The 25,948-nt window shown below is 40.3% G+C and overlaps 1 protein-coding gene across 3 annotated transcripts in view; it reads right to left on the bottom strand.

Annotated features, from left to right (window-relative positions):
• The window catches only part of yap1 (Yes1 associated transcriptional regulator), a 33,556-nt gene that overhangs the window by 3,204 nt on the left and 4,404 nt on the right, over positions 1–25,948 (bottom strand). For 2 of the 3 annotated variants that reach the window (XM_032545258.1, XM_032545257.1), the window contains exons 3-7: positions 14,014–14,138; positions 13,392–13,505; positions 6,525–6,679; positions 2,426–2,553; positions 945–1,057 (exon numbers count right to left, since the gene is read on the bottom strand). In XM_032545258.1, the coding sequence (XP_032401149.1) occupies positions 945–1,057; positions 2,426–2,553; positions 6,525–6,679; positions 13,392–13,505; positions 14,014–14,138 (635 nt within the window). Of the gene's footprint in view, positions 1–944; positions 1,058–2,425; positions 2,554–6,524; positions 6,680–13,391; positions 13,506–14,013; positions 14,139–17,438; positions 17,475–25,948 lie in introns of all 3 variants that reach the window. The other variant, XM_032545256.1, reaches the window with a different exon arrangement.

Below are 25,948 nucleotides of genomic sequence, written 5' to 3'. Positions count from 1 at the left end.
TCAATACTATATTTGTTGTCAACACATAAATACAGCTGAACTGAATCAGAAGCATCTATGCAGTTTGTTTTGATTTTATGTGATGAACAAACGGTTGAGTGTTACATTATTATAATGCGGAACAAAACGCGTTCCTCTGACTTTATGATGCCGTTTGTTCTCTACAAAACTTTTTTGTGTTCACAGAACAGCACAAAGGAGGACTCAACTTACAAATTAGTGGACTTCTGACACCCAACAAATGGCTGTAGTTTTCAGGCGAAAAGGGGACAGAATTCAAATCTTTCATATTTTCTATTTAAAAAATATTTTGAAAACTGCATAATTCACTTCATTTCTCTGCACTCCTTCGTATGGATGTGCAACATAAAACCAGAATGAGATACACTGATGTGTGTGGCGGTAACGTGACACAATGTGGGAAAGTTACAGAGGTGTTTACCTTGACTTTACCCACAAGTTTGCTGCCAAAACTTTGCCTCGTTATCAGCAGGCGGTGTAAAAGGTGGCGCTGTCGACGGTATGCGGCTGCACCAATGGCTCGGATGACTTCCACATGGCTGAAACTTTGGGTTTTGTTCAAGAATTTGAGGGAAACATAAGCTACAATCAAGGGGGAGATATTTTCCATGGGAATTTGTTTGTAATGTTTTGGGAGAAATTAATGCTAGACCTCAGTCTGTAGGCCTTTGAAAGTCTTGCTTCAGAGAGGCTCTGTGACCGCCAGCCTGCAGTCCAGATCTGTCTTCCATTAGAAAAGAATCGGAAATATTCCACAAATGCTGACTGGCTACGGTGCCGGGGTCAGAAAGTCTCACGGCATCAGAACGGTCTGCAAAGCTAAGAGTAGGTTTTTCCTTTGTCAGGTAGGCATACCAAATTTAACATGTTTTGTCCGTTTTGTTGCCATGACGATGCCGGAGATGCACCAACGCACCACTCACCTGTATCCATTTCATCCACGCTGTTCAGGAAGTCATCTGGAGTGCGAGGAACGCTGTAGCTGCTCATGCTCAGCCCGCTGTCAGTGCTCTCATCCCTGGAGTGGTAGGTCCCGCTGGACATCCGCAAACATCAAAACATCGATTAGAAACTGCTTCAAGGGTCCCCAACGTGCGAATAAACCGGCTAAAATAAGTGCAGAACCAACTTTTTTTAAATATACACAAATGTATTTTTTTAGCAGTTTATATATGTATATATATACACATTTTCCATGGAATAAATCCCACATTTGATTTTGACAATAAAATGAATCTAATATCATTTGTCATTATTACCTCAGAAACAAAGTTTTTTTTTTTTCTTTTTTACTTTCGTAATTTTTCCCACACATCAACATCCTGTAGAAGAAAATGAATCAGTCCTCTCTTTTTATAGTCATTATTCTATGTTTCTGTTCTTGTTTTAAAACAAAAAAAAACCAAACAGAAATAATATTAGTATTCTTGAAAAATTAACAGATATTTATTAACATTTTTAAGTTGTCTTTTCAGGAGAGTTTTATTTAGCTGGACCGAGGGCAAAAACAGCTCTATGGTTTGTGAAGGCTGCAGACCCCTAAATGGCCTAAAACTAATTCAAATCAAGCTGAAACTTCAAAAGTTTTTCTTGAATTTATCAACTTTCCTTTGCCATCAAATGGAGCTAGAAGCTTCTGCATTTGATCTGTTAAAATCTCGCACACCTACTTCACTTTTTCACCCAATATAACAGGAAAAGAAGCAACAATGAAAGGGACTAAAAGACAAAAGGAGCAAAGAGGATATTTGACAAGCCTGTACTAATTAGCAGAAAAATATGTAGGCAGAGTATGGCAGAGGCAGGATGAATGAAGCCTTTGTGAGAGCAGGGGGAGCGGAGTGAACGGGGATGGGTGGAGGGGTCAGTTTGGCCTGTCTACTGACCTGACCACATGCTCTCATAGCCTGCTTGCTATTCAGCTCTTTCCACACTTTGTCAGCTTGAACCGCTCGGATTTACACTCCGCTGTGACGCTCTGCTCAGTTTACGTGCGCAGAACTCTGCAGTCTGTCCGAACCGGCAGCTGTTTCCGATCTAATAAAGGCCCAACAAAGTGCTTTTCATAACACGCACCACCATTTTAGCTCTGATGTGACCTGTAATGCTGCCGCTGTACACCAGGGGTCGTTGCCGTGCGGAAAACTTCCGGCTGGTCTGTGTGAGTCATTAACATGAGGAGGGTTAAAGCCCAGAGACAGGCCCTCTGTTTTTGCAGCTTGCGTAATGCGGCCTCAAACGGCCCAGCGCACCGGTCCCCCTCACACAGGAGCCAGTAAGCATGACGAGCCGAACCAGAACTGGAAGTTTTTTTGGCAGGCAGCCTCATGCAAGTCAGGGATTCTGTTGTGACAGAGGAAGACTTCCTCCATTTTCTTTACAGAGCTCTCTGTGTGAGACTGACCTGTTGAGGAATGGGTCAGAGCTGTTGACTGTCATGGTCCGAGCATCTTGGGCCAAAGGAGAGGAGACGGGGTTTGTGCTGCCGTCTTGATCCATACTGGTGGGCAGCTGGTTTCTCAAAGCAAGCTCCTGTGGGCGATGAAAGAAATTGATTACGAACAGCTGCAGCTTCCTAAAAATATGTCTGAACTATCTCATATCATGGTACCAGTCGGTCGTGCATATTATGGCATTCATTATTTGCGAGACAACTAGGCCTGTCATGATAACAAATGTTGATGATAAATTGTCCCACAAATTATTGCAATAAACGGCAATATTGTCACTTTCAGACTATTCTGAGACCAAGGCATACAAATCCAAGTTTGTCCTCTCAACAATGGACTTCAATTTTTAGGCTCGGACAAGAAAAACAGGCAAAACTGCAAGTTGGGATTTTTGTAGAAAAATAAAAGTGCAAACTAACTTGTTTGTCAAAAATTCACAGCTTTTTTCAAAATGCAAAATTTTCAATATTAAAAATTAGTATTTCTTTAAAGAAAAAATACAATTTACAAAGAAGCATGAACATGGAAATGATCTTGCTCACTTTCCTTTATCATGTGATTAATTGATTTATTGCTTATTGTGACAAGCTTAACAGCAGCAGCCAAAAAGATGGTGTTCTTCAAGCTATAAATGAATTAAAATCCCAACAGGAGCAAAGAGGACAACAGTTAACTATAACTAGTAAAAAGTGCTGGTGAGAACCTAAGTTCTGTTCTAAGTGGGGATGCACGATATATCGGCATTGGCCGATTTTTACATTTTTCATTGTTTTACATATTGGTATCAGTTCAATAAATGAAACTGGGCTGATATCATCAAATGATGCTTTTTCCATGTTGTCATTTTTGTTTTTGGAGGGTTGGCCATGTGACACTTGTTTGGTCATGTGACTAAAGAAGTGCAGCATGGCGAGGGGTTTAACTGAAGCAGAGACTTTTTTCATGGTGTTGTAAGTTTAGAGAAATATGCGTCATATTGCAATAAAAATATCGGCACTGGCACCTATTCTCGCATCGGTGCATCCCTAATGCCAAATTTGAAAACTAGTCTTTTAAGCTAAAATTCCAATAGTAAAATTGGGAGTTTCTCTAACTGTGAAATCCAAAAAGCTGTCTTTTATATAAAACCTAGATAAATATAAACCATCAAAGGCGTAATTGTAGATTTACTAAGGGGACCATAGTAAAATTGTTTATATACAAGTTGAACTTTACCACATTGTTTTAAATTCAGACAAAAACTTTATTGTGTTTTATTTAAACAGTCTTTTTCTGCCTAATGTCAGCCTTTTCTCATTTTGTTATTTTTATCTTCATGCTTTTAATATTTCTCTTTAGACTTTAGCTTATTTGCCTGCTAATTTAGATCTTATGAAAAGAAATCTAAACTTCAAGCCAATTTTAATATTTTAGAAATGCAATGTTTTTAGTTTGTTTGCATGAATCTCTGATGCTTCCTGACTTAAGTCAACTTCTTCAGTTCAACATTTCATGTAATTTGACAAATTAACACAGCATTCTTTGCAGTGATAGTTAAGGTTTGCAAGGTCTCTTTTCAATGTCTGTGAAGCACTTGTTTTTGCTAAATTTGAGTGCATGCAATATGTCCTTTTTGAATGCCTAATTTTCTGATGAGGTTCTGATTGAGAAAACTACAATTTTCCCCAAAGGAATTCCAACTTGTGGAGTAATTTCTGAAAATTATATAAGCTCCAGATGTGGAAATTTCACCTTTTGGTTAAAAATCAAACCACTTCTACATTGTTTGTTTTTATGACATAACCCAACACGTCTCTTAAAAATAGTGATACTTGTTATAAAAAATGTGGGAACCACTGGACTTACACCTCAGTTGCAGTAACACATTGCTCCATACAACCCCCTCCCGTTCCCCTCATAAAGTATTATGTTACACAAGGGGCCAGCCGCCACAGTCTAAGACAATTGTTTTCTACACATGCTGCTTTAGATAAGGTTGAGGATATGATGTCACGTTGTTCTGTTTCAACTCCTTCAACGGGAAGGTGAAATGACTTGACCACTGTCACTATTTTGAGAATCAGCTTTTACGGGAAGAAAACCCCCAAAAAGGAAGGCCGGCTCTGAGTGGGGAGTGACGCTTCTGCATAAAAAGTCACTGCCCAACAAGTGTGGGGACTTTTTTTCTTGTTGTTTGGGTTATGACTTATTCTGACAGTTTTGCAAAACAGGTCCTGCTTAAACGCAAGTCACAGATTTCCATGTGGCACTTGTGTCAAACTAGAAGTGACTGGCGTGTCAAGGCAGCAGCTTCTAGTTTCTGGTTTACAGTCATTCTGTTCTGTAAGGCACAACCATTGCGCCATCCTAGATTTCTTGCTCTAGTGAGACGGGAAAGGCGTACTTTCCATCCAACACTGGAAGTAGCATTTCCTGTTCGATGAGGAAGGTAAGACCAGTGCCAGCCTCTGGCTAACTTGATGGACAAGTCGGCTTGTCATCCGTTAAGACCAGAAAAAAAAGATCACTTTCAATAGCAGGCTACAAAGTAAAGCAGATCCACTCACAAACATCAGATTAGCTGATGTGTGGGTGCACAAAAATAGCACATAACTAGGCAGTGTCATTGCAGATAGGCCAAGGTTGCACAGCAAAATGTTAGGTTACAGGTGCCATAATTTTTGTCCAGGTCTGTTTTATTAGTTTGTTTTTTTTTGTTATTCTGTTGAATCACATTTCAAAAGCAATATCTAATTTTCATTGGTTAATTTTCAGTAAGTTTTTATTCATTGTTACTTTTGTCAGTTTCAAGTAATTTCAGTGACCACTGTTTTGTTCATTAACTCAGTGCTACCAACTAGGGACGCACCATTAAATCGGTCCCGATTTCTTTAATTTTGGGAGATTGGTGCTTGACTGATACTTGCATGTGAAGCCGATCTCATCCACAATCACATTTTAATTGATCGTAAAGATCTGAAAATCAGCCTTTTTGCTCTGACGTGAGAGAGCTGGCTGACAACAGACCTGCCCATCAGGTCATGTTTGCACATGTGAGGGTAACAATACTCACCCCATTGTTGTTAACTTAGCAATATTTCAAAGAAAAAAATGGTACCAGCCAAAATTGATATTGGCAGGTCAGGCATTTTAAAGACCAGTGGTCGGTCAAAAAACTGCCATCGGTGCACACCTAGTACCGACAGATAGATCTCTGGCTAATCTGGCACTTCCTCGTTAATCTTTAAAGTACAGGACCAGTAAGACAAAAAAATATTTTTAAAACTAATTTTTAAAATTTCTGTTAAGTTTATTGATGCTAAAACAGTAGTATTTTCCTGGAAAATACTAAACCTTTATCATGTTTTATGCACATCAAATTGGAGGAGCTATTAAAGCCACAAGACAAAAGATTCCAGCAAAAACAATAAATCAAAAAAAATCTGGCAAGAATTTTAAGTCAGCCAGGAAACAGAGCTCCTGTAGCAGAAACCTTTCTGTGAAAACAAAATTAATTTTGCAGTGCCTGATAAGGACTCAATAACAACATGACTGCTGAAACCTACAGCACATGATCTCCGTGGCCCCTAAGGAAGGTCAGATGGCTGTATTCTCCTCACAGCCCGTTGCATGTACACACATGGGTCACTTCCTACACCGTGAACTTTAAACAACCCAAGTGAACGGCAGGGTAAATAAAGTCTCCAGCACTCTCATTCATAACCATAAAGCTCAGCCTCCAGCTTATGACACAGTCCTGAGTAAATCAGGGGACGCTGCAGCACCACCCTGCGTGGGCGGGAGTGTAAGGAAGTGATAAATTTACCACATATGACTCAGAGGGCAGGATAACTGAACAATAAAAACTGATCAAAGGGGCTTAAGATCCACCACTATACTTAATTCATGACTTACCAAGAGGAGGCATTACAACCCCATAACAAAATAAAGCTGTTGCCTGTGAGTCACTGAGGGCCCAATGTAATGTCCATGACTCATGGGACACAGAAAGGAAATGCGCCCCTTCAAGTCCCCCTCCGAAATTAAGGTACTGAGACCAAACTGACGGCTGACCTGTGGTCTGTGCTGCTGCAGTCGGAGTCTCTCCTTCTCGATCTGCTGAAGTCTCAACTGGTTGTTTCCTCCCATCACTCCACCGTGGGTGCTGGAAGGCAGCTGTCCCGACTGTTTTCCAGGAGCACTCTGTGTGAGCCGCTGTTGGTTCAGCGCTGCAAAAACAAAACAAAACAAAAAACTTAAAACATAAGACTGCAGTATATAAACAGCAAACACAAAAACATACAGTACAGATGATTCAATCTCAATAAATACCATTAAAAAAAATAATCACTGCTTTTGTTGTATTTTTCCAGAAAACAGTGTTTTGTTTGTACTTGGAAATTCAAGTTTCTGAGTCAGAAGTCAATAACTTATCTTCAGGTTGTGAATGTTGCAGAAGAATACTGTTTATTTCTAGTTATATCACAATAAACTAATAGCACACACAGAGATATGCAATTTCTTTTGTGAATATGTTTCCTAAAGTGTGAATGTTGTTGTGAGAACAACTAGCAAATCCCACAGGTTTTTCCCCAATGTGCCACTACAACAAGATCTACTCGGGTGCCAACGTCATGTCTTGATCTGAGCTCTAACTTCTGAGACTAAATAAATGCGGAAACAACATCTCCAGGATTCTGATCTTTGATTGGTATTTACCAGCAGCACTGTAAACAGGAGGTACACAAAAGATTATAAGGCAGATTTGTTCACATCCCGTGTGGAAATTAAGAAGTTCAAAAGAGTTTCAAACTCTCAGAAGTCAGTGTTGCTCCTCAATAATAACCATCCATTAGTCTGCGTTTAGTTGCCATAGTATCGGATACTGGCTAACCTGTATTTCCCTTGTCACTTCAGGTTTGAATATAGATATTCAGACTGAGTGGTTTGCCATCCGAGTGGCCTGCTAGGACACCTAACTGGTTTCAAACGTGTTGCTAAGGAGATGGGCAGAAATAAAAATGCAGCAGTGTTTTATGGGTGTTGCGTATACATTTTGTGCTGTAAATAATGCACTCGAAACACGGGGACGACAAATGACAGCAAAAGTTTTCTGCCACTCGGTGTGGGATACGACAGAAGCAGCAATAGTTGAACAGTTTTCAACTTTCCTGCGTCGCGTCGCTAACCCGCTCGTCTACGTTTACAAGCTTGAAATCTCACATACACCAATTCTGCTGGTTGCTTGGCTAGTGGAAGGCAACATTGCCTCCTGTGTTTTGAGCCCATAATTCATCCTGTATTCAAAGGGATAAATATATTGAGAAACAGTTGTGTACAGATCTTTCCTGCAGGTTAGCTCTAAACTATCCTAGTTAGCTTGCCTGCTCTGTCCTAGTTTCGCAGGCAAACGCCTCGTATTCAATGAGTCGCCTACCAATTCAGCACTCAAGCAGAATTCTGTGATGAGACACCATTTTTGAAGCAGGCTACACCCATTTTTCTGGTAGCAGAAGGAGGTGCCTAATTCGGTCAGCAATAATGCCTGAACACCTAATTGTGTTGAACAGCCAACTGTGGTAGTGGCCAATGGGTTGTGGTAGTTTCCACAAATCATTGCATTTGGTTTTCAGTAAGATATTAATTGTTTCCATTTTAAAAATAAAAACAAAACTAAATTGAGACACCGATTGTTTGTTGGTCTCTATGATCCCACCTTTCCAGCAGACAAACACAGTTCTTCCTCTTGCCCAACAAAGAAAAGATGCACCTTAGTCAGAGGATTTTCTGGAGGTGACAGGAAGAACTGGTTCTAAGCAAGCATGAGAACTAGTTTGTCACTTTAACGGGTTAGGTGAAATAAAAATAAACAAAAAAAATACACACTACATGACAGATACACTACAATCAGATCTCAACAGACCGGCAGCCGAGAAATTTCCGTTTTGTTCAACACTTGGCTACATTTAAAACGTGATGGACATGACTGACAAGTTGCGCATTTATCAACAAGTTGAGCGTGCGGAAGCGGCGATCCAGTGCAGCCGGTTGCGTGGGACAAGAAGTCCCAGCAGAAGGTTTTCTATCGACAATCTGAAACAACCATTCCTGTAAGACCTGATCCCCTCCCACTCACTGACTAACACAGGCTTTGTATATTGCATCAGGCATGACTTATCCTTTCATTATGCCTTTTGTTTCCACTTGAACAAGTCGCAGATCATCCCTGAACACTGACCGTCTCCTCCTCCCGGCCTGACAGGTCCTCGTCAGCTGATCTAATAAATCTGATAGTCATCGGCGACAGAGCACTACATCGGCTTGTGTAAACACAAAACCACTATTAACACAAGTTTCTTTCACACAACAAATGTAATGCATTGTGCTTTAGCAAGTGAACTACCAGTTTACAATATCAAATGTGTTTGTGATGAAAACACAGCTGTTCCCCCGGTGAAGTCTTTGTTATTCTTAGCTGTGGTGGGGGTGGACCTAATAAACATAAGGCAGCAAAGCAATGCCCCAATCTATGCACGCGAAGTAGGTCACGAGCTTTATCATTGTAGTAGGAAGAGGGGAGTTCCAGTAATGGAACCAATGAGGAGAGGCGTTTGCTCATGGGATCCAAGTGGCAACCAAAACAAAAGCTTGATAGTGGCACAATTTTCATGCGGGGCCGCGTCTCTGTGCTCCACTGTCCTGGCCTCCTCGGCACCTTTCTCATCACCATTCAATCACTGTCTGTTTACACTCCTGCAGGAGCAGAATGAACTGTAGCTCAGGGCTCTCCCTGGGAAGCTCCAAGGGCCCCCTGCTGCCTCACATCTCGCCCCCGCCATGCTCTGTGTCCACACAGCCCTCTGCTTTCCACCCCACCCGCCTGCACGTAAACAAACACACTAGTCACGGAGCTGCCTCCCCGCTCCCACACACCCACACACACATTATCTGCACCCTTAGGAGAGTGTGTTACTTCTCTCCCGCTTCTTATCTCGTGTAGATACCGAGGCCTTTGGAGGTTGGATCTTTCCGGCACCACGGCACCCTCAACTGTTCTCATGATGGCGTTCCTGTGCACGTGTCATGTCAACAGCACCGCATCCGTCAAGACCCAAGCTTTGATGAGGAGATACAGTTAAGTGGTAGGCAAAAACTCTGACAATCTGGAAAACCTTTGCAATTTGAATTTACAGATGCAGCGAAACAGAATACAGCGCCTCGCAAAAGTGTTTGCACCACTTTACAGTCGTTTAATTCCAAGTTTTCCCCAGCTTTGCATGTTTTGAGACCAATTTGTGTCATCTTTACACAATATCTCAAGCTTCTGGGGAGCTTTGGTGAGCAGAAACCTACATATACTGCCACAGATTCTCAATGAGATTACTTTTTTTTAAGACATTTTTTATTTAGCATTTTGATATTGACCAATATGTAAACCTAAGCCAATGTTACCAAAAGATGTACATTTCCATTTTGTTGCAGTTTGTGTTTTAGGAAAGGGAGTTAAGGGGTTGACTATGAGGTATTTGTTTGGGTATGTGATAGTGATGCAGTGCAGGATGGAGGAGTGTATAACTGAAGGAGAGAAGCAAGGCTAGTGGTGTGGTCATTGTTTTCATATGCCAATATGAAAAAATATGAGGTATGCCAATAGATATAATACATACAATGTTGGTTATTGCCCATAACGGTGATAAGAATAACATCGGATATTGGCCAAAATTTTCAGATCAGTGCGTCCCTGAATATTGCTTTTAAACTTCTCTACAATGACCTCCCTGACTTGTTATTCATGTTCCTGTTTGTCCACCGTTTTTCTCCAACAAACCTCTGAGGTCTTTTATCCAACAACTATATTTATTACAAGATTACTAATTAGGTAATCTAATCTAATTAGGTTACCTCTAGTTGGGTGAACTAAATCTTATTAAGGATGTAAGAGTAGAGGTGTCTGAATGTGAAGCTGAAAATCCATGTATTGTTGAACTTCCACTTCACAGTCATGCTCTGCTGCACAGTATTATGGTTTGTTTGTGGGAAACGTGAAAGAATTCATGGAGTATGAATACTTTTCAAAGGCAGGATATAGTCTACCGCTGACCTGCAAAGATTCAGTAGCTGTGTTGTGTGTATTTAGTTTTTTCACCACAATACCAGGGTTGCATAATCAGTCTAATCAGGGCAAATCTGTTGTTTTTTTAACCAAACAGTGTGACTAAGCTCAGATTTGAATCTAAATGGAATTTTCCTTCAGGGCTCCTCAGTCAAGGATTCCCCCACAGACAAAACATTAAGTAGAAATTATTCACCAACGCTGATGACAAAGTTAGGTGGAAAGGGGCCAGAGTGATGGCTCAGAACAAGCAGCACGGTTGAACTTTCAGGACGTGACCGTGTGTGTGGTGTAAATCAGCAGCTCATACAGCGGGCGATTGCAGGTGAGCTGCGCCGATAAGAGACTAGTTAATGCAGTCTGCCTTTTGTCTTCTTCACGCACTCCTGCAGCACAAAGATCCAGCAACTCGAGGCCTTATCAGCCGATCGCTCTGGCAGGCAAACGCAGCACAGGATCACCTGGGGCAGGTAAAACCTAGGGTGTGCCAGCTGTGGGAAGTTCTCAGCATGACCAGGGCACAGAACCTTTGAAGGTTGGGTAAATATTTGCCTTCTGCCGACTTAACAAGTTTAAGAGAAGGCCACTTATGTTTCTCGTGTCGAGATAAGCCGGTGGAGAGCGAGTCTGGCTGTGATTGAAACACACCTTTGTTGTGTACTACACAGAGGTAAAAGTATTCACACCCTCAAACCTTTTCAGATTGTGCGTGCTTTATTGTAGTTGTAGTTTTGTGGGATACACCAACACAAACTGCTGTAGAATTGTTTACTAGAAGGCATGTCGGAGAGACAGCAATCATGTGAAAGGTCTAGTCAGTAAGTAAGCCCTACTGCTACTAAAACTAACACAGCTTATTAAACCATCCTTACATTAAAACATGGTGAGGGCATCGTAATGCTACGGGAAAGTTTGTTGTCAAACTTCAAGCAAAGTTCAAGGTGGGCATTTGTCAAACGATGCATCAGGGAAGTAGTGTAGAATATTTAAGAATTAAAGAAAAAAGAAAAAGCCAGCTTTCTGTGTTTTTATTGTGTCCTATTTACGTCAGACTATTTTATAGTAGCAAAGCTATCAAAGTGACAGCCTTTCTGATTATGTAAGCAGAAAACTTCACTTTTTATCTATGACAGCTTTAAAAATCAAGCTTCCACTTCAGAGAACCTACGCTTTCTTTTTTGCTTCAGCATTGGAAGCATAAAAGAAATAAAATGCCCACGTCACCCAGCCCCTTTTAAATCCAGTCACTGTACACTTAATACTTGTATTTGCTGCTTGTCACCTCTTTGGGACCTTGAAGAGGAGGCATACTTATCCCATCGGCCTTTTCCCTTTGCTCCTTCCCCCTCCTTTGCCTCGCCTCTTCCAGTCTCCCCCACCCCTGTGAAAAGGTCTGGAACAGATTAAGAGTTGGACCACAGAATAAAGAGGCCTGGCAGAGTTTCAAGTCTGTCTGGGGCTTGAGCAAAATGGGGCCGTGCCTGCACTGGGCCTCACACGGGGGAAAGCCAGCCGGCAACAATCCTCAGTTAAAGGCGCTCGGCTACTTTTCTTCCCAAAGCTCAAATTAGCCTCCATTATCACAGGACGTAGCTTATAACTGGAAAACCTACAAAACCAGAGGAATTAATTTTCATGCAAAAATATAAAATAGACACTCAGAAGTATGGCTGCTAGAAATAATCCGGTTTTCCTTCTAGAGGAAAACAAAATGCCTAGGAAAACAACTAACAAGGAGGTATGAATTGAAGAAAACTACTTTTTAGTAGCCAAAACTTTGACACAATGCATAAAAACTGTTTGTGGCACCTCATGAGTTAACAGTCATCCTAACTCTCCCCCAGCTTTCAGGGGCCCAGCCGCCTTGTGTGTTCAAGACTTCAAAATCTTCAAAGAGCTCTGCCGATCGCAGCCGCCATCTCCTTCCCCAGCTGCCCTGCTCCCCTTACAACTCTGTTTTGAACTTTCCAGTCCGCCCTCTGTGCACGGCACGACCGCTTACATAAAACCAGAGCTTCGAGCGCCCGGCCTCAACTGGAAAAAAAAAAAATCTAACGCTAAAATTAAAGAGGATAACACACCGCACGCTGACTCACACATGTTGCCTTTGTGAACCTGAGGGCGAGCTTCCCTGAGAAAACACGGCTGCAGTGAAAGGATGGCACCTGAACACCAGAAATGAGTCAGAGGGACACATGCAGGAGCCTTGATCTCTGGAAGCCTTCCCAACACACTGGGGGATTAGCTCATTCCCATGGCTGCAGAGACATTTCAGCACATGTACCTGGGACCTGTCACTAATTCACCGACGCTGGCACCCACACACCGAAAGCCAAGTGTCAAACTTCAGCTCGGCCTGTAGGATTAATGGCTAACTCAGCTGTTGGGCCAACACTAAAATGGCCGACAAAAGTTTAGGTGGGAATTTTGATGGGAGCCAGGGAGTAGGGGGGTTTCTGGAGAAATCTGGTTTGAACCAACAACGGTTGGTTAAAAGCCCCCTAACAATGGAGGACTGATCAAATGAACTGTGACTCAATCACTTCTTATTATGAAGCATGTTTTCAAAATAAGTTATGATGCAATTCCCCCAAAATATGTCCTGAAATAAACTGAAGCTGAAATGAGATCTTGTAGTTTTACTCTACAACTTGTATCCCCGATTTGGTACTGAGTTACCTTACTATTGCATATAAATTCTTTCTCATGGTAATTAAGTGTTTTGATTAATACTCAAACTAAATAACCATTGAAATGTTTCAATCATACATATATTTAAACATAAAATGTCTCTCCCCGCCCCCATTTTCTGGCTTTAGGAAGCTCACCATAGCGGGGCTCAAGTCGAGGGTCCAGCCAGGATGTGGTCTTGTTCGTGTGGTTGATGTAGTAAATTTCTCCCTCTTGCGTTACGGCTTGTTCCCAGCCTTCAGGAAGGGATCCTGGGGGATTACAAACCAAAACACTGTCAAGTGTTTTGCATATGTTGCTTTTAAGTGACTCTGTATTGTAGTGACCTAAACATTTATAACCTTAAGGAAAGATGAGCTTCAAATGAATTTTTAAGTAGCTCTAGAATATACGCCACACAATTAAAAAGTTCCCAACATTTGAAGGCTTTATTGTTTGCCAATAACTAAACGAATGAATCCATAGGACACAAAGAACCAACTTTATTTTCTAGAACTCTACTCTGAGAGTCAGAGCTTCAAAACAACACAGAGGACGTGTAACGTTCTGCCTGAGTCTTTCCTCACCTGGGGCAAATTCCAGCTGCATGGTCAGAACTGAGAGCAGAGACAAGCAAGAACTAGACCAGACCCGTATTCTACATCGTGCTGTGCAAACGTAGCTGTCCGTATATCCATTACAATCACTTTGAGTTAAAAAAAAGAAGTGAAAAACATAAAAAAATAAAAAATATAAAAAATAGCATGATTTAGTACACACCACTGGCTGGGTTCATAAGGTTCTGTGGCTGGACTGGAACAGAACTGGGGGGAACTGGAGCCGGCTGATTCATCTGGAGGAGGGACTTGCGAGGATCCTGCCAGGTGGTAGTTTTCTCATTGTGGCTACAAGAGGAAAAGAACACAAAATAAATTAATTTCGTTCTAATGACTGGTCTACCACACCAAAAAATTAAAAAATTAAATATGTTGGGACTGCAACCAATTTCAGCTAACGGCCTTGTTTTTAGTCTATTCTCCTCTTAATGATTAAATCCATTACTAAATTAGCTGATGATTATTTCAATAATTGATTCATCACGATTAATTGTTTCAGTCCTAAAATATATTGTTTCACAAATAAAGCTATGCATCATCAGCATACCTATGCTAATAAATGTTGCAGTAACAAAGAGTCTCAGCTTGGAGGATCTTACAGAGTGGCCCTAGATTGGAGACTTGAGGAAGTACGACCTGATCCAATTTATTATGAACTCAAATTATCTTGGTGTAAAAATTTTCACATCCCCCAAGTAAACATGACCTTTAGATAAATATGGCAAAAAATAAAATAATAATAAAAAAAGACAACATAAGATAAGTAGAAAATGTCTTGGAAGCTTCCAAGAGGCTGTAATTGGTTTCAAAATAGCTATTGTAACGTCAGACAATGTTGCTTCATCTATTTTCTGACCATCTTTGCCGGGACGGGACAGGACAGGGGCGGGTGGAGTGGGGTGCGCATTGTGTGCAACTCTGTGAAGGCATTGATAATTAGTGCTTTGTTGGCACTTGTTGCTTGATTAAGATGGAAAGCTAATACAGGAAGCCCTCCTCTCCCAGGCAGGACCCTCTCTATTGAGGGAGGGTCAGTCCCAGGGCTCAACGCAGGGGGTCCCTTTTTCCTGGAAGCGGCTCGGACACCGCGGAGTGTCGGGGGGCTTTAACAATCTGGCGCCACATTTACAAAGCTTTCACCTGCTTGACAAAGGCGCAGACTGAGCTACGACCTAAAACCTAACTATTCACTTGTTTTGTTTTTGAAGCATCCTATTTAGAGAACCCCACCACTACCCCCCCTCTACCCTCCACCCATCCCCTCATTTGAAACAAAAAAAGGCACCAAACTCCAGTAGCTTGTTTGTCCAGTTCAACAATATTGCCTTATAGTTGTACTAGTGAACGAATAATCTTAGCAGGCCAGACAAAAACAAGATTACACCTGTCATGCCAATTACTACTACTATTAAACTTCAATAACATAGCACAATATGGACGTGTTTGGCTGCCTGGAGTTCATTTGATCCCAAAGTGCCATTAAGAGCAGATTCTGGAACAGCTGGGCGCAGTGAGATTCAGAAAGTTTCTCTTGGTCAGTCCAGTAATCCTAGCCTGCCTGGCCACTCTCTATCCCAGACCAGAGCGTGAGTGGGCCTGACTCAGCAACTCCTCCCCCTGACACAATGAAACCCATTTTGAAGCCCCCCTCTTGTTTATGCTTTATTGATCAAAGGAGCTGCCAAATCCCTTACTAACCCTTCCCCCAACCCTCTTTCTCTCTCTCTCACACACACACACACACCGACACACACCCACACACACCCCCACACACAATCACAAACTACACATAGTGAGCCGCAGCTACTCCAATTGAAGGTGGCCCTTAAGAAAGTCAGGTCACATGGAAAAGAGTTGAAACAAGAGAAGGAAAAATAAGTTTCCAATTTCACATAACAAATTAAACATTGTTACATGTGCAATCCCTAGAAAACAAATCCCATTTATACAAAAGTCACCTTTCTGTCTTGATAAAGATTTATCACAACCTTTTTGACTCTACAGAGAGTCAAAATAACAGAGCAGCAGATAACATATTTCTGAAAAAGACAATCCTAGCAATGCGATTGATAATGAAGTCATATGTTTTGGTGGAAAAAAACTAGAAATAAAGTGTTTACTCTGTAAGTGCTGCATTTCAATTTCAATCATTTTTAAAAAATCCTACCAATTCTGGAAAACAGAAGCAGAAAATTTATAAGGATTTACAAAAACATTTACCTGAAATACTTAATTTAAATACATCTGACTTACAGTTGTTCTTTAAATTGTCTCCACTTCTTAACTTATTTGTTTTTTGAAAGTTGTTTTGATAATTTGCATGTAAAAAAAATGTTAACCATGTGAATCTCATTTCGTCCTAATCTACCATGCTGGTTGTCTTGTGAATTTATGAGAATTGCAAATGAGGAGAAAATTGCACAAAAGTTGTATAAAAGGCTCATACACAGAATCTATTTGAAATTTTACAGGCCTTGTTTTTGTAGTTTTGCTACAGTTCCAGTGTTTATCCTGCCTTTCCTCCATTTAAAGACAAATTACAGAAAGGGCGAAAAACAGAGATCATGGGAGCAGACTAGTGGCCAAGCAGTGGGATATGGGAGGAAGGGCTTATTGTAAATAAGAGGTCTTAACATTTTGGCAAACAAACGCAAAAACAAAAAGGAAGAAAAGGAAATGTACAACCTTTCCAAAATGTGATAATTTTTTCAAACTTGTGCAAAGATCTTAGAGCAAATATTTAAAATAAAAATACTTTCCTAGATACTACATTTTGTCTGGATACCAACTTTTGTACCTCAGTCTGTGGAAACAGTTATAAACAAAGCCCTCAGTTCAAAATGAGGGCAGTCATAATCTAAGTCTGATGAAATCCAGACGTTATTAGCGTCCAGCTCAACACTGCACAGTATTGAAAAAGCCTAGATGTGGGAACTGGGAAAACGGGTTAATTAGTTACTAGGAATCAGTAATTCATCACTAGCTTTTAAAACTAAAAGATAACCCATTCAATCATAGCTGCCTGGAGCCGTTCCGTATATGGCCAGCTATACAGCACGTCCCGTGGGTGAAACATAAAACAAAACAATGTCATGGCAACTGTTGGGGCGGCTGGAGGCCACCAGTTGCTGTCAGGAATTGCTGATGAACATTGAGTGCAACAGTCACAACTGCTCCCTGCTGCCTTCACTTGTCTCTGACAGCATCAGAAACTTTCCAAGACTGCAACTGCGCCTTTCCTAAAAATCTACCTGGCAGTGGATATAAAGTATAATACTTTTGAAAGTAAATGGAGATTTTTTTTTTTCTTAAAAAGGTATAAAAAGCGATTTTGTGGCAGATTTCGAAAAGGTTTTTGTAAAGTTATAACCTGCTGATGATTTTAGTCTTTAGGAATTGTAATACAAGAGGACACAAACGCAGCGTTCTAAATATTTTTTTCCTAACTTTCCTCCCGTAAGATGTAATTTATTATTATATATATTAGAAGAGGCGACATCATGCCATGTGTGTAAGAGACGAATCACTGTAGAAATTGGTTTGTTTTTACAATAAACAAGAAGAATATGAACAAAGTTGACATTTTACCTGCTGATGTCTTGCTCTTTCTCACTGTTCTGCAGCCTACATAAACAGCAAATTTGTTGCAATGTAACTTATGTTGACAACAGTATTTTCTGCTCAGAAACAACTTCCACATCACATAGCTTTACTGATAAAACACAGGTTGTTTGGAAAACTGTATTCACTGATCAGTCAAAGGTCAAATTTTGTAATAATTTTGAGTCATTTACCAATGCCTTGGTGGATCTCTATTAAGGTGCCAAAGCATTTAAAAAAAAAAAAAAAATCAGTTTTAAAGGTTGTCCTTGAAACAGACAATTCAAAACATTAAATAGGAATTAATAAAGTTGGGCTTTTTCATAAAAGACTACAGAAAGAGCCCATTTCCTCTTTCATAAAACAGTTCTGGTCTATAGCTGAAAAGACAAGCCCATCTATGCAGCATTTTACATACATGATCACAAATCAAGCCAACAGGAGGTCATGAAGATTTGAGCTTCCATAAATGAAGCAAATATGAAAATACTTAAGTGGGAGTGGAGTAATTGATACAGAGTGACACAAATGAAAGTTGTGTCTGAAAGTTGTGGCAAACTAATTCTAAATATCAGAAGCACCTGATTGTCTGATGTCAATACATCAGACTTTCTAGCCACCTTGTCCTTTATATATATATGTATCTCAACAATTAGAGCATTGAAACTACCTCGTTTGGTGGCTTACAGGCAGAGCAAAAGTAGGTTGACTTCAAACTTGCTGATGTTTACCCAGTCCTTTACAAAATAAAACCCCAGTGGACAGAAGCCAAATTGACCCTGACTTGAAGCGTTTTCTTCAAATTAGGAAAGCTTGGCTCTGGCTAGTAAATACTTCAGTTTCTGTTTTTACTGAGAGAAGATTCTTCCTGTACACACGGTATCTACAACAACTCTTTGAAGGGTCCTGTATTATATGAGTCATAACATTTAATAAACTTTGGAATTAATTAAGCATTTTTAAATTTTGAACTGAATTAGAGTAAAGGCCATGCAGTCAAACTTCTCTATCCAGTGCCTCACTTTAACCTTTTAATATGGTTAAAAACAACTCAGTTTTGTTTCCCCCTAGTCTGTCAAAAAGTTTCATTTTTAAGATTTATTTTTTAAAAATTGCTACAGCTTACAATATTTGATACAAATAAAGTTGGGTTCTTGATTCAATCTATCATTTAAATTGTGTTAGTTTGCCATCATTGTAGACAGTGTTATAAATGGTTCTCTGTTCTAGTCAGCCTAACCTCGACTTTCCTAAGATATTTATATAATTTTCAACATTTTTCTCCACTCATAAGGATTCGGTTCCAACTTAAATTGTTGCACATTTTGTGTTAAAAGTTCTGGTGAAAGTACTGCAGCATGGGAAACACCATCATTTCAAATTAAGGTTAAAGATCTTGGTCACACCCAGCTTTAATACTAGTGGTGTGCAGAAAATAAATCATCTTCAGGATTTAAACCAGTTTGAAACCAGACTTGAATGTTTGCTCCACTGATGGCTCTAAACGTTAAGAAGGCAGATGTTTATATCGATGTTTCTCTGGTGTAGAACAGGGGAGTGAGGACATAGGAGTGCAGCAATGATGAAACACTCCCACAGCTGAGTTGTCAAAATGTTAAAAATGGACTCCTCAGGCCACAGGGGCTCCACCCTGGGAGTGCAGGCTTGGAAGGTGGTTGAGGCGGATGAGTGCAGAGTTCAATGAGGGAGGCCAGATGTGATCAGTTCTGAGAGATGAGGATGGCCACCTCCTCTCTGGTTGACTGGGGGTGCCTGGCTGCCTCTCTATCAGCAGGACATCATCAAGGGAGATTATTTAGGTGACCTCTGTGACCCCGCTGTGGCTTTAAGTTTCTCTTTGAAGGACGGCTTGTTTCATTAAAAGTAGTAATGAGGAAACTAATCAACAAATTACCAGGACTGAGCTATCTATTGTTCAGGAGTTCAAAAGATGGGAAACCACAAAACGTTTTGTTTCAAGGTTATACGTAATCAAATGTGCCATCATGAAAGACATGAGGCAAAGAACATTAAAAAAATTTTAAACAGATAAATACAAAAATTAAATTTTCTAGTTCTGATGCAGATATGTGAGGGCGAGTACTTCTAGGAATGGCAAACCCAACCTTGGAGAATCCACTTCTCAGATACTGCATCTCTGTGGAGTATCTCGGCGACAGTGGAGGCATTGATGTCTGAAACAGAGGTGTTACATCAAGACTTTGGTAAACACTAGCCTGACTTTCTCACAGTCCCGTTTGTGTACCGAGCTGACAGGCCTCAGTTGAACAGGAAGGTTCTTGTCTGTGTGTGGTCAATAAACCAAAAGTTTGTCAAACACAAATTTGCCCCAAATGAGAGCTTCACACAGGCTTCCAGGCCAGTCTTCCCACCGCCATTTGTGACCGACCACTTGGCCTTTGCTTCAAAAACAGTTAAATGTGGAATCCAACTTGTGGATTGGGTACAGTTATAGTTGCCACAAGACGCTCTCTAAAATCTGTTGCAGATTATCCACAGTCAAAAAGAAAAGAAAAAAAAGAAAAGAAAAGAAAAATCAAAAAACACTTTTGATACCTTGAACAAGGAAAAGAATGGAAATTTCTATGGAACTCAATTTGTAAAAAATTTTACCATTTTCTAGGCCTCATCTAAAATATTTAAAACATTCTGAGGAAAATGCAGCTTCAGAAGTTGAAATACTTGGATGCAATGCCACTTGACATGCACTTTGGATGAATTTGCAAAGCTGCCAATTTATACACAGAATTCATTTTCCTTGCATCAGATTGGCTGTACCTCCAAGAGCGGCAGAAAGGACGACAGTAGATGTTAGCTACTGTGCTAGTCCTATGTAGGGCTGCATCTATAAAACAGGCTAGCTGAGAAATCAGCTCTGATTTCCTTAACATTGGGAGATTGGCCGATACTTGTTCATGAAACTGAGGTCATGAACCTTCGCAAAGATCTGAAAATCAGCTACTGTCTCCTTTATGCTTTATCATTTTGATCATTTTCACATAGGAAATAACTCCCAATATTCTTTCATTTATAACAACATAAGTGGTTAATTTCATAAGATAAAAATAATACTTATTATTATTATCTCTGTGTAAGCTTACAGATAGAAGTTCACTAAGTAATTAGCCACTTTTCAGCTTCATTGAAACCTAATGTATAATTTTTTTCCCCAAAAGGTAAACTAGTTTCTCAACCAAGGTGTGAAAAACATCCATAAAACAAACAAACTGTGGTGAAAGAATGCATTCATCAAACCACCCTACAGTAATTTATTTGATCAGTATTTGTCACTCTTTAAACAAATTGAAAAGACAATAAGTTCCTCCCTGACTGTGGGAAACCAGGCCCATAAAAACATTTAGAAATCCAAGTGTGAAAAGACAAAAGTGTCCATCAACACAGAGCTCTACCTGCCCCTGAGGGCACACAATAGCCTCTCCCTCAAAGCTTTCCTCTGCTTAGGGCTGACTTCCCACGGACTAAAAGACCCTTTCAAAGCTGCATTTAATAAGCCCCGGAAACAGTGATTACCCCGCTAAGTTCACCGGTGTGTCTAAATTAGAAACCTTCATTAGTTTATGACCCGGCCCTGGAGAGTGGGGCTCCCTAGCCCCGCTACCCCCACCTCGCTGTCCCAGCACCGAGCAAGGTGACCCAACCTCAGTGCCCCCGGAGGCACAAATCAAAGGCCGGAGTAAACTGCTGGAAGAAAGGTCAACAGACTTTGTTGACAGTCTTCCAGTCTTTGTTTTTATTTAACAGATGAGACAAAGAAAATGTTTTAGTAGATTAGCTCATTCTTAAATCCTTTTTTCCATGAAGACTGTGGCGACCTATTCCTGGCAATGATGTTGTGATTTTGACTATTTTTCATGATGAAGTTTTTCCCAATCAGCTGATGAATTTTGTTTCACTGAGAAACATTTCAATGGTCTGATTACACTAATGCTACTCTATAAAAAAAAAGAAAAAAGAAATGGCTGATTGGAAATGTTCAGGTGTAGAGAACATGGTGAAACATCTTACAGCTGCCGCTCTTCCTCCGCCATCTTTAAGCTGCATGTCAGCCATTTGTCTATTTCGGGAAGGCTCACATGAGTCTCAACAGGCCTGTGGTCTGAATAAAGATCACTGTTACACTGCTGGGACAAAGAGAGGGCCAGAGTTTCTCCTGAACCGTCTTCTAGTCATCGCCACATGGCTGCCATTTAACTCCACGGACACAAAGGAGGCATCATAGCAGAGCCGCGGCTCCATTCACCCCAAAACTGAGGCGGACTTTTAAAGGGAAGAGGAACGGAGAAATCTCCTGGGCTGTGGAGACTCTCGGAAGGAAGTCAGTACCTGCAGTGTACCAATAAACAGCCGAGAAAGAAAGAGACACCGCGTCTTTAAAAAAAAAAAAAAAAAACTTTCACCCAGAGTTGATTTATCTCATCAGACAACAGCAGTCAGAGGAGTGAAATGTGAGCCCGCTGCTCGGCTCTCCTAGATGCTCCAACTCCCCACCCCCCACCAGTTCATCCATCCGCTTGGCCCACCCACGCAAACACTCCTGATTCACTCCCTGTGCAACGCGTCTCAGTCAGGCACAGGCTGTTTATAAATAGGAGAGTGTCTTTTCCAGCAGCTCCGCCGAGGCCAGGCCACCTTTACTTCAGATCGAGTATCTGCTCTTTGATGTGTGCTGTTTGGAGGACGTCTCCTGGCGTTTTCTGAGCTCAAACACAAATCTTCAGTGGAACAATCACTGCGGTTGCATAACACGCCAGCTGAAACAAGAGATCTTAACTGAGCTTTCTGAAGTCCAGCAGTTTAGAAAACTTTCCGTGCAGTTAGAATAGTCGGGACTTCTTTTCTGACGAGGGTAAAATCTTTTTGATTAAAGCGTGAGTCTAAATTTTCACAGTTTTCTAAAGTTCTGTCAACGCATCATAAAATGTTGTACGAATTTTTTGGTTTTGTTTAATTGGTTTTCTCACTGTCCAACAAGTACCATACCACAGTCATCTCACACTATTGCCCATACGGTCATTTGATATTGTCTTCTGCTATTTCGCAGTTTGTATCCACCATGTCAGAGAAGCCCAGAGAAATAAATCATCTGTAATTAGATGATTTTTAGCATGTCTGTCATTCAACAATGTTGGCAGCCTTTGCTAATAGTTAAGGTAAAGAGCTTCATTGCAACACATGGAGACTGACATTTTGCGATGATAGTTGTGTAAACATCACTAATTGTTAATATAAAATGTTAAAAACAGTTTATAATCATTGCAAAACAAAGACAAAATGACTAGAGCTTATATTTTAATTAATCACTGCTTAGGGAAATAAAATATTCAGAATGCTGTTCTTATTGCTAACTATATTAGCATACTTAAATCAGAAAAAAATAAATATTGGAAGGTCAAAGCTTTACAATAAAACTCAACTGAAAATCAGCCACAATATTCAGATGAGTACATCTCTGCCAAAGATTCAATTTGTACTCACTTTAAATATTTCATATCTGCTTTGACAGATGATGATTTACGGGTAATGATCTTTCATAATAGTCTGCTGTAAGAAAATTGGGTTATGTAATGGCAATAATTCATGTCTAACATGTGGAGGTACCTCAGTCATTATGTTTTGTTTAAAGGGTTGTAACCCATCATATATTGGTATATTCCATGTATGTTGAGTGTCTCAAATAAAGATAGGAAATGTGGCAAGTTACAAAATCTTCAAAATGACTTCAATATGTTGAGACAGATTGCCACTGCGTGTGTGAAACAGAGGGAATGAATTGGGGAAGGAGTGAACTGATAATTTATCAGATTTTATTAAAGAAACAGATTTAACCATGCGTCACCAGTCACTTAGTTGAAAACTGGGAGACCTCTAGTATTATTTTGGTGTCGAAATAAGATGTAGGACCAATACTGTGACCTTTTATTTATTGTACAATGTGCATCACAATACATTTAAATCCTGTCTTAATAAGTGTATTCATTTTCAGCCCTACAGTCCAGAGGCAAATACTGACTCACAGATTTGCTCTCTGACCCTCCTTAATACATCACAGTAAAAAAAAAAAAGAAAGAAAAAAAACATAATACAGTTTAGGACTATCCTTCCACATAATCCAGCAGCAGAGCTGACTGTTAACCATCCAGTTCCAAAACAAAAGTTAAGGTGCAGTCAGGCTGTCCAATGAAAAAGAAGAAGAAGAAAAAAAATAGTACCCTGGACATGTATTGTGCAAAAAAATAAAAACGTTTTGTTGACCGATATTACAATGTATGATTTCACAACACTGTGTGCTGAACAATGTTCTACAATAGATGCAGGCAGATAAAGACCATCTGCGATGTGCTCATAATTTGATTTTAGGGAAAGTCCAATCGTGATAACTTTTCCAAATATTGCACTGATGATGGCAGGTCTTTTTAACTCCCATTTTGTGTCCTAGTTCACTTTTTCCATCATCTCAAAGTACACAGTCTGAACTTTACCACACCTTCACTGAAATCTGAATCAACTGTGGGCATCACAGTAAAGTAGTCCAACTGGTCCAATGTTTTATATGAATGCCACAACTGCATAGGACGGACTACCGTCTAGAGATGGTATGAAAATATCCACAACCCTTACACATTTTCTCAAATAATTTTTCTGGTTTTTATGAAAAAGATGGGAAATTGCTCAAGCTAAGTCTGTTTGAATGGAGAATATTTGTGAACATCAATTTTCAAGTCTTTCTATAATTTCGCAATCTCCATATTTAGAGTGGTTGCCCAGCACGCCCCACTTCCTGCGAGTCAGCCCTTGCAGCATTTCCCCAGTCAGGGGCCTGATGGATGCGTCGCAAACCTCCAGGCACCCTGACTTCTACGGCCTGTACGGCCAATCTTCAACCAAGCATTACGGGACCAAATAAATCAGAATCAGCTTTTGGTCTGTACTGTATCAGAACCCCTTTTAATACCCTCTGTATTATAGCTCCATTCATCTTCAGCTCTGACCAGTTTTCCTATACCGGTGCAGATTCCTACAGCATGATGCTGCCACCACCATATGTCACAGTTTCGAATTGTGCACTAAGGAGGACATCGTGTAATTTTCCACCACGTATGTCATTTTGGTGGTAGGCCAAAAAGTTGAGTGTCGATCTCACCAGACCAGAGCAACCACTTCTAATGACAGTGACTCTCTGTCACCACATTTGTAAAGAGCAGACCAATACTCAAGGCATATCTGAATGATTAGGTCAACTTAGTGAATTATCTATACTTTACATACTGGTGCACCAAAACTTTATGCAGCAAAGATATATACATTTCTGTAAAACATGTGCAAAGCCTAATTAGTGAATCAAATATTGGTAAACTGCATGTATTATGTGTTTAAGGGTGATGCCTCCTTTCAGCTATTCTTGCTTTGTTCTTTCTCCTGTTTTTGTGATTTTACAGTTTTAGAAGAACGGCATAAAAAAAATACCAGATGCTCGCCAGATGTATGACCTTAAAACATCTGGGAATGAACGATTTTTCCTGATCTGACTAAATTTGAAGCCATCGTGTTTTTCTTCCCTCACCCCCCCCCACCAGACTCCTGTGTTGCTGGATGACATTTCTAGGAACCCGTAACATTTTGCCTTTAAAAGGGGCAGGAATGATACCTACTGAGCTCAAATCATCTCTAAACATGAGCTCCAGCGCTTACACAAAGGTCTGGAACATTTCACAAAGGCTGGTTTACATTAACATAAATTGTTGACGTTACATCATTTCTTTATGAATAATTCAAATGATCTGTACACACAGCAAATCATTCAAACAACTTATAAATATGGAGAGTGCTAAAGAGAGAGAGAAAAAACGTCCCACTCCACTTCAGCTTTGTGGCAAAATAAAAGGTTCTTGCAAACTTGCTAGCTACCTACCAGTTTACTTTGCATGTGGAGAAGATCTGCGGGTTAGGAGACGAGCATAGCGGGACTGTCTGTACTTTTGCTGTCTGGGGCAACTACAGTGGTCCATTGTTTCTACTGAAACCTGAGACCAAGAAAAGGAACTGCACATACAGCAGAGGTCCCTGAAGGCTTCTCTCGTATGCAGACGCCACCAAATTTAATAACCTACAATCTAACTTTTGCAATTGTCTCTGTTTGAGCACACTGGCCACTATTGTGCACTGTAGATAATTTGAATGTTATTGTCAGCACAATGCATGGAGGAGAACTGCAGTATGAGAAGGAGACCTTTACTGAGAGGTAAAAATGTTTACACCTGTAACAAATTTGAGGAATTTAAATGCCCGGTTGTCATGACAAGTTTCTAACCTTAAAAAGCTACTGAGGTATTATGTTGAGCCTAAACTTTGTGTTTGTTTTTCGAGAAAAACAAAGTAATCAAATTTTCTTCTAAACGTTTAGAAAATACCGAAGCTAGCTAACTGTTAGCTGCTACAGATAGAACAGTTAGCATCAG

The sequence above is a fragment of the Xiphophorus hellerii genome, chromosome 18 (genome assembly GCF_003331165.1).
Source record: "Xiphophorus hellerii strain 12219 chromosome 18, Xiphophorus_hellerii-4.1, whole genome shotgun sequence".
In the NCBI taxonomy this organism is placed as follows: domain Eukaryota; kingdom Metazoa; phylum Chordata; class Actinopteri; order Cyprinodontiformes; family Poeciliidae; genus Xiphophorus; species Xiphophorus hellerii.
The sequence above is the reverse complement of the archived record's forward strand: the minus strand, read 5'-3'. Positions and strand labels throughout refer to the sequence as shown.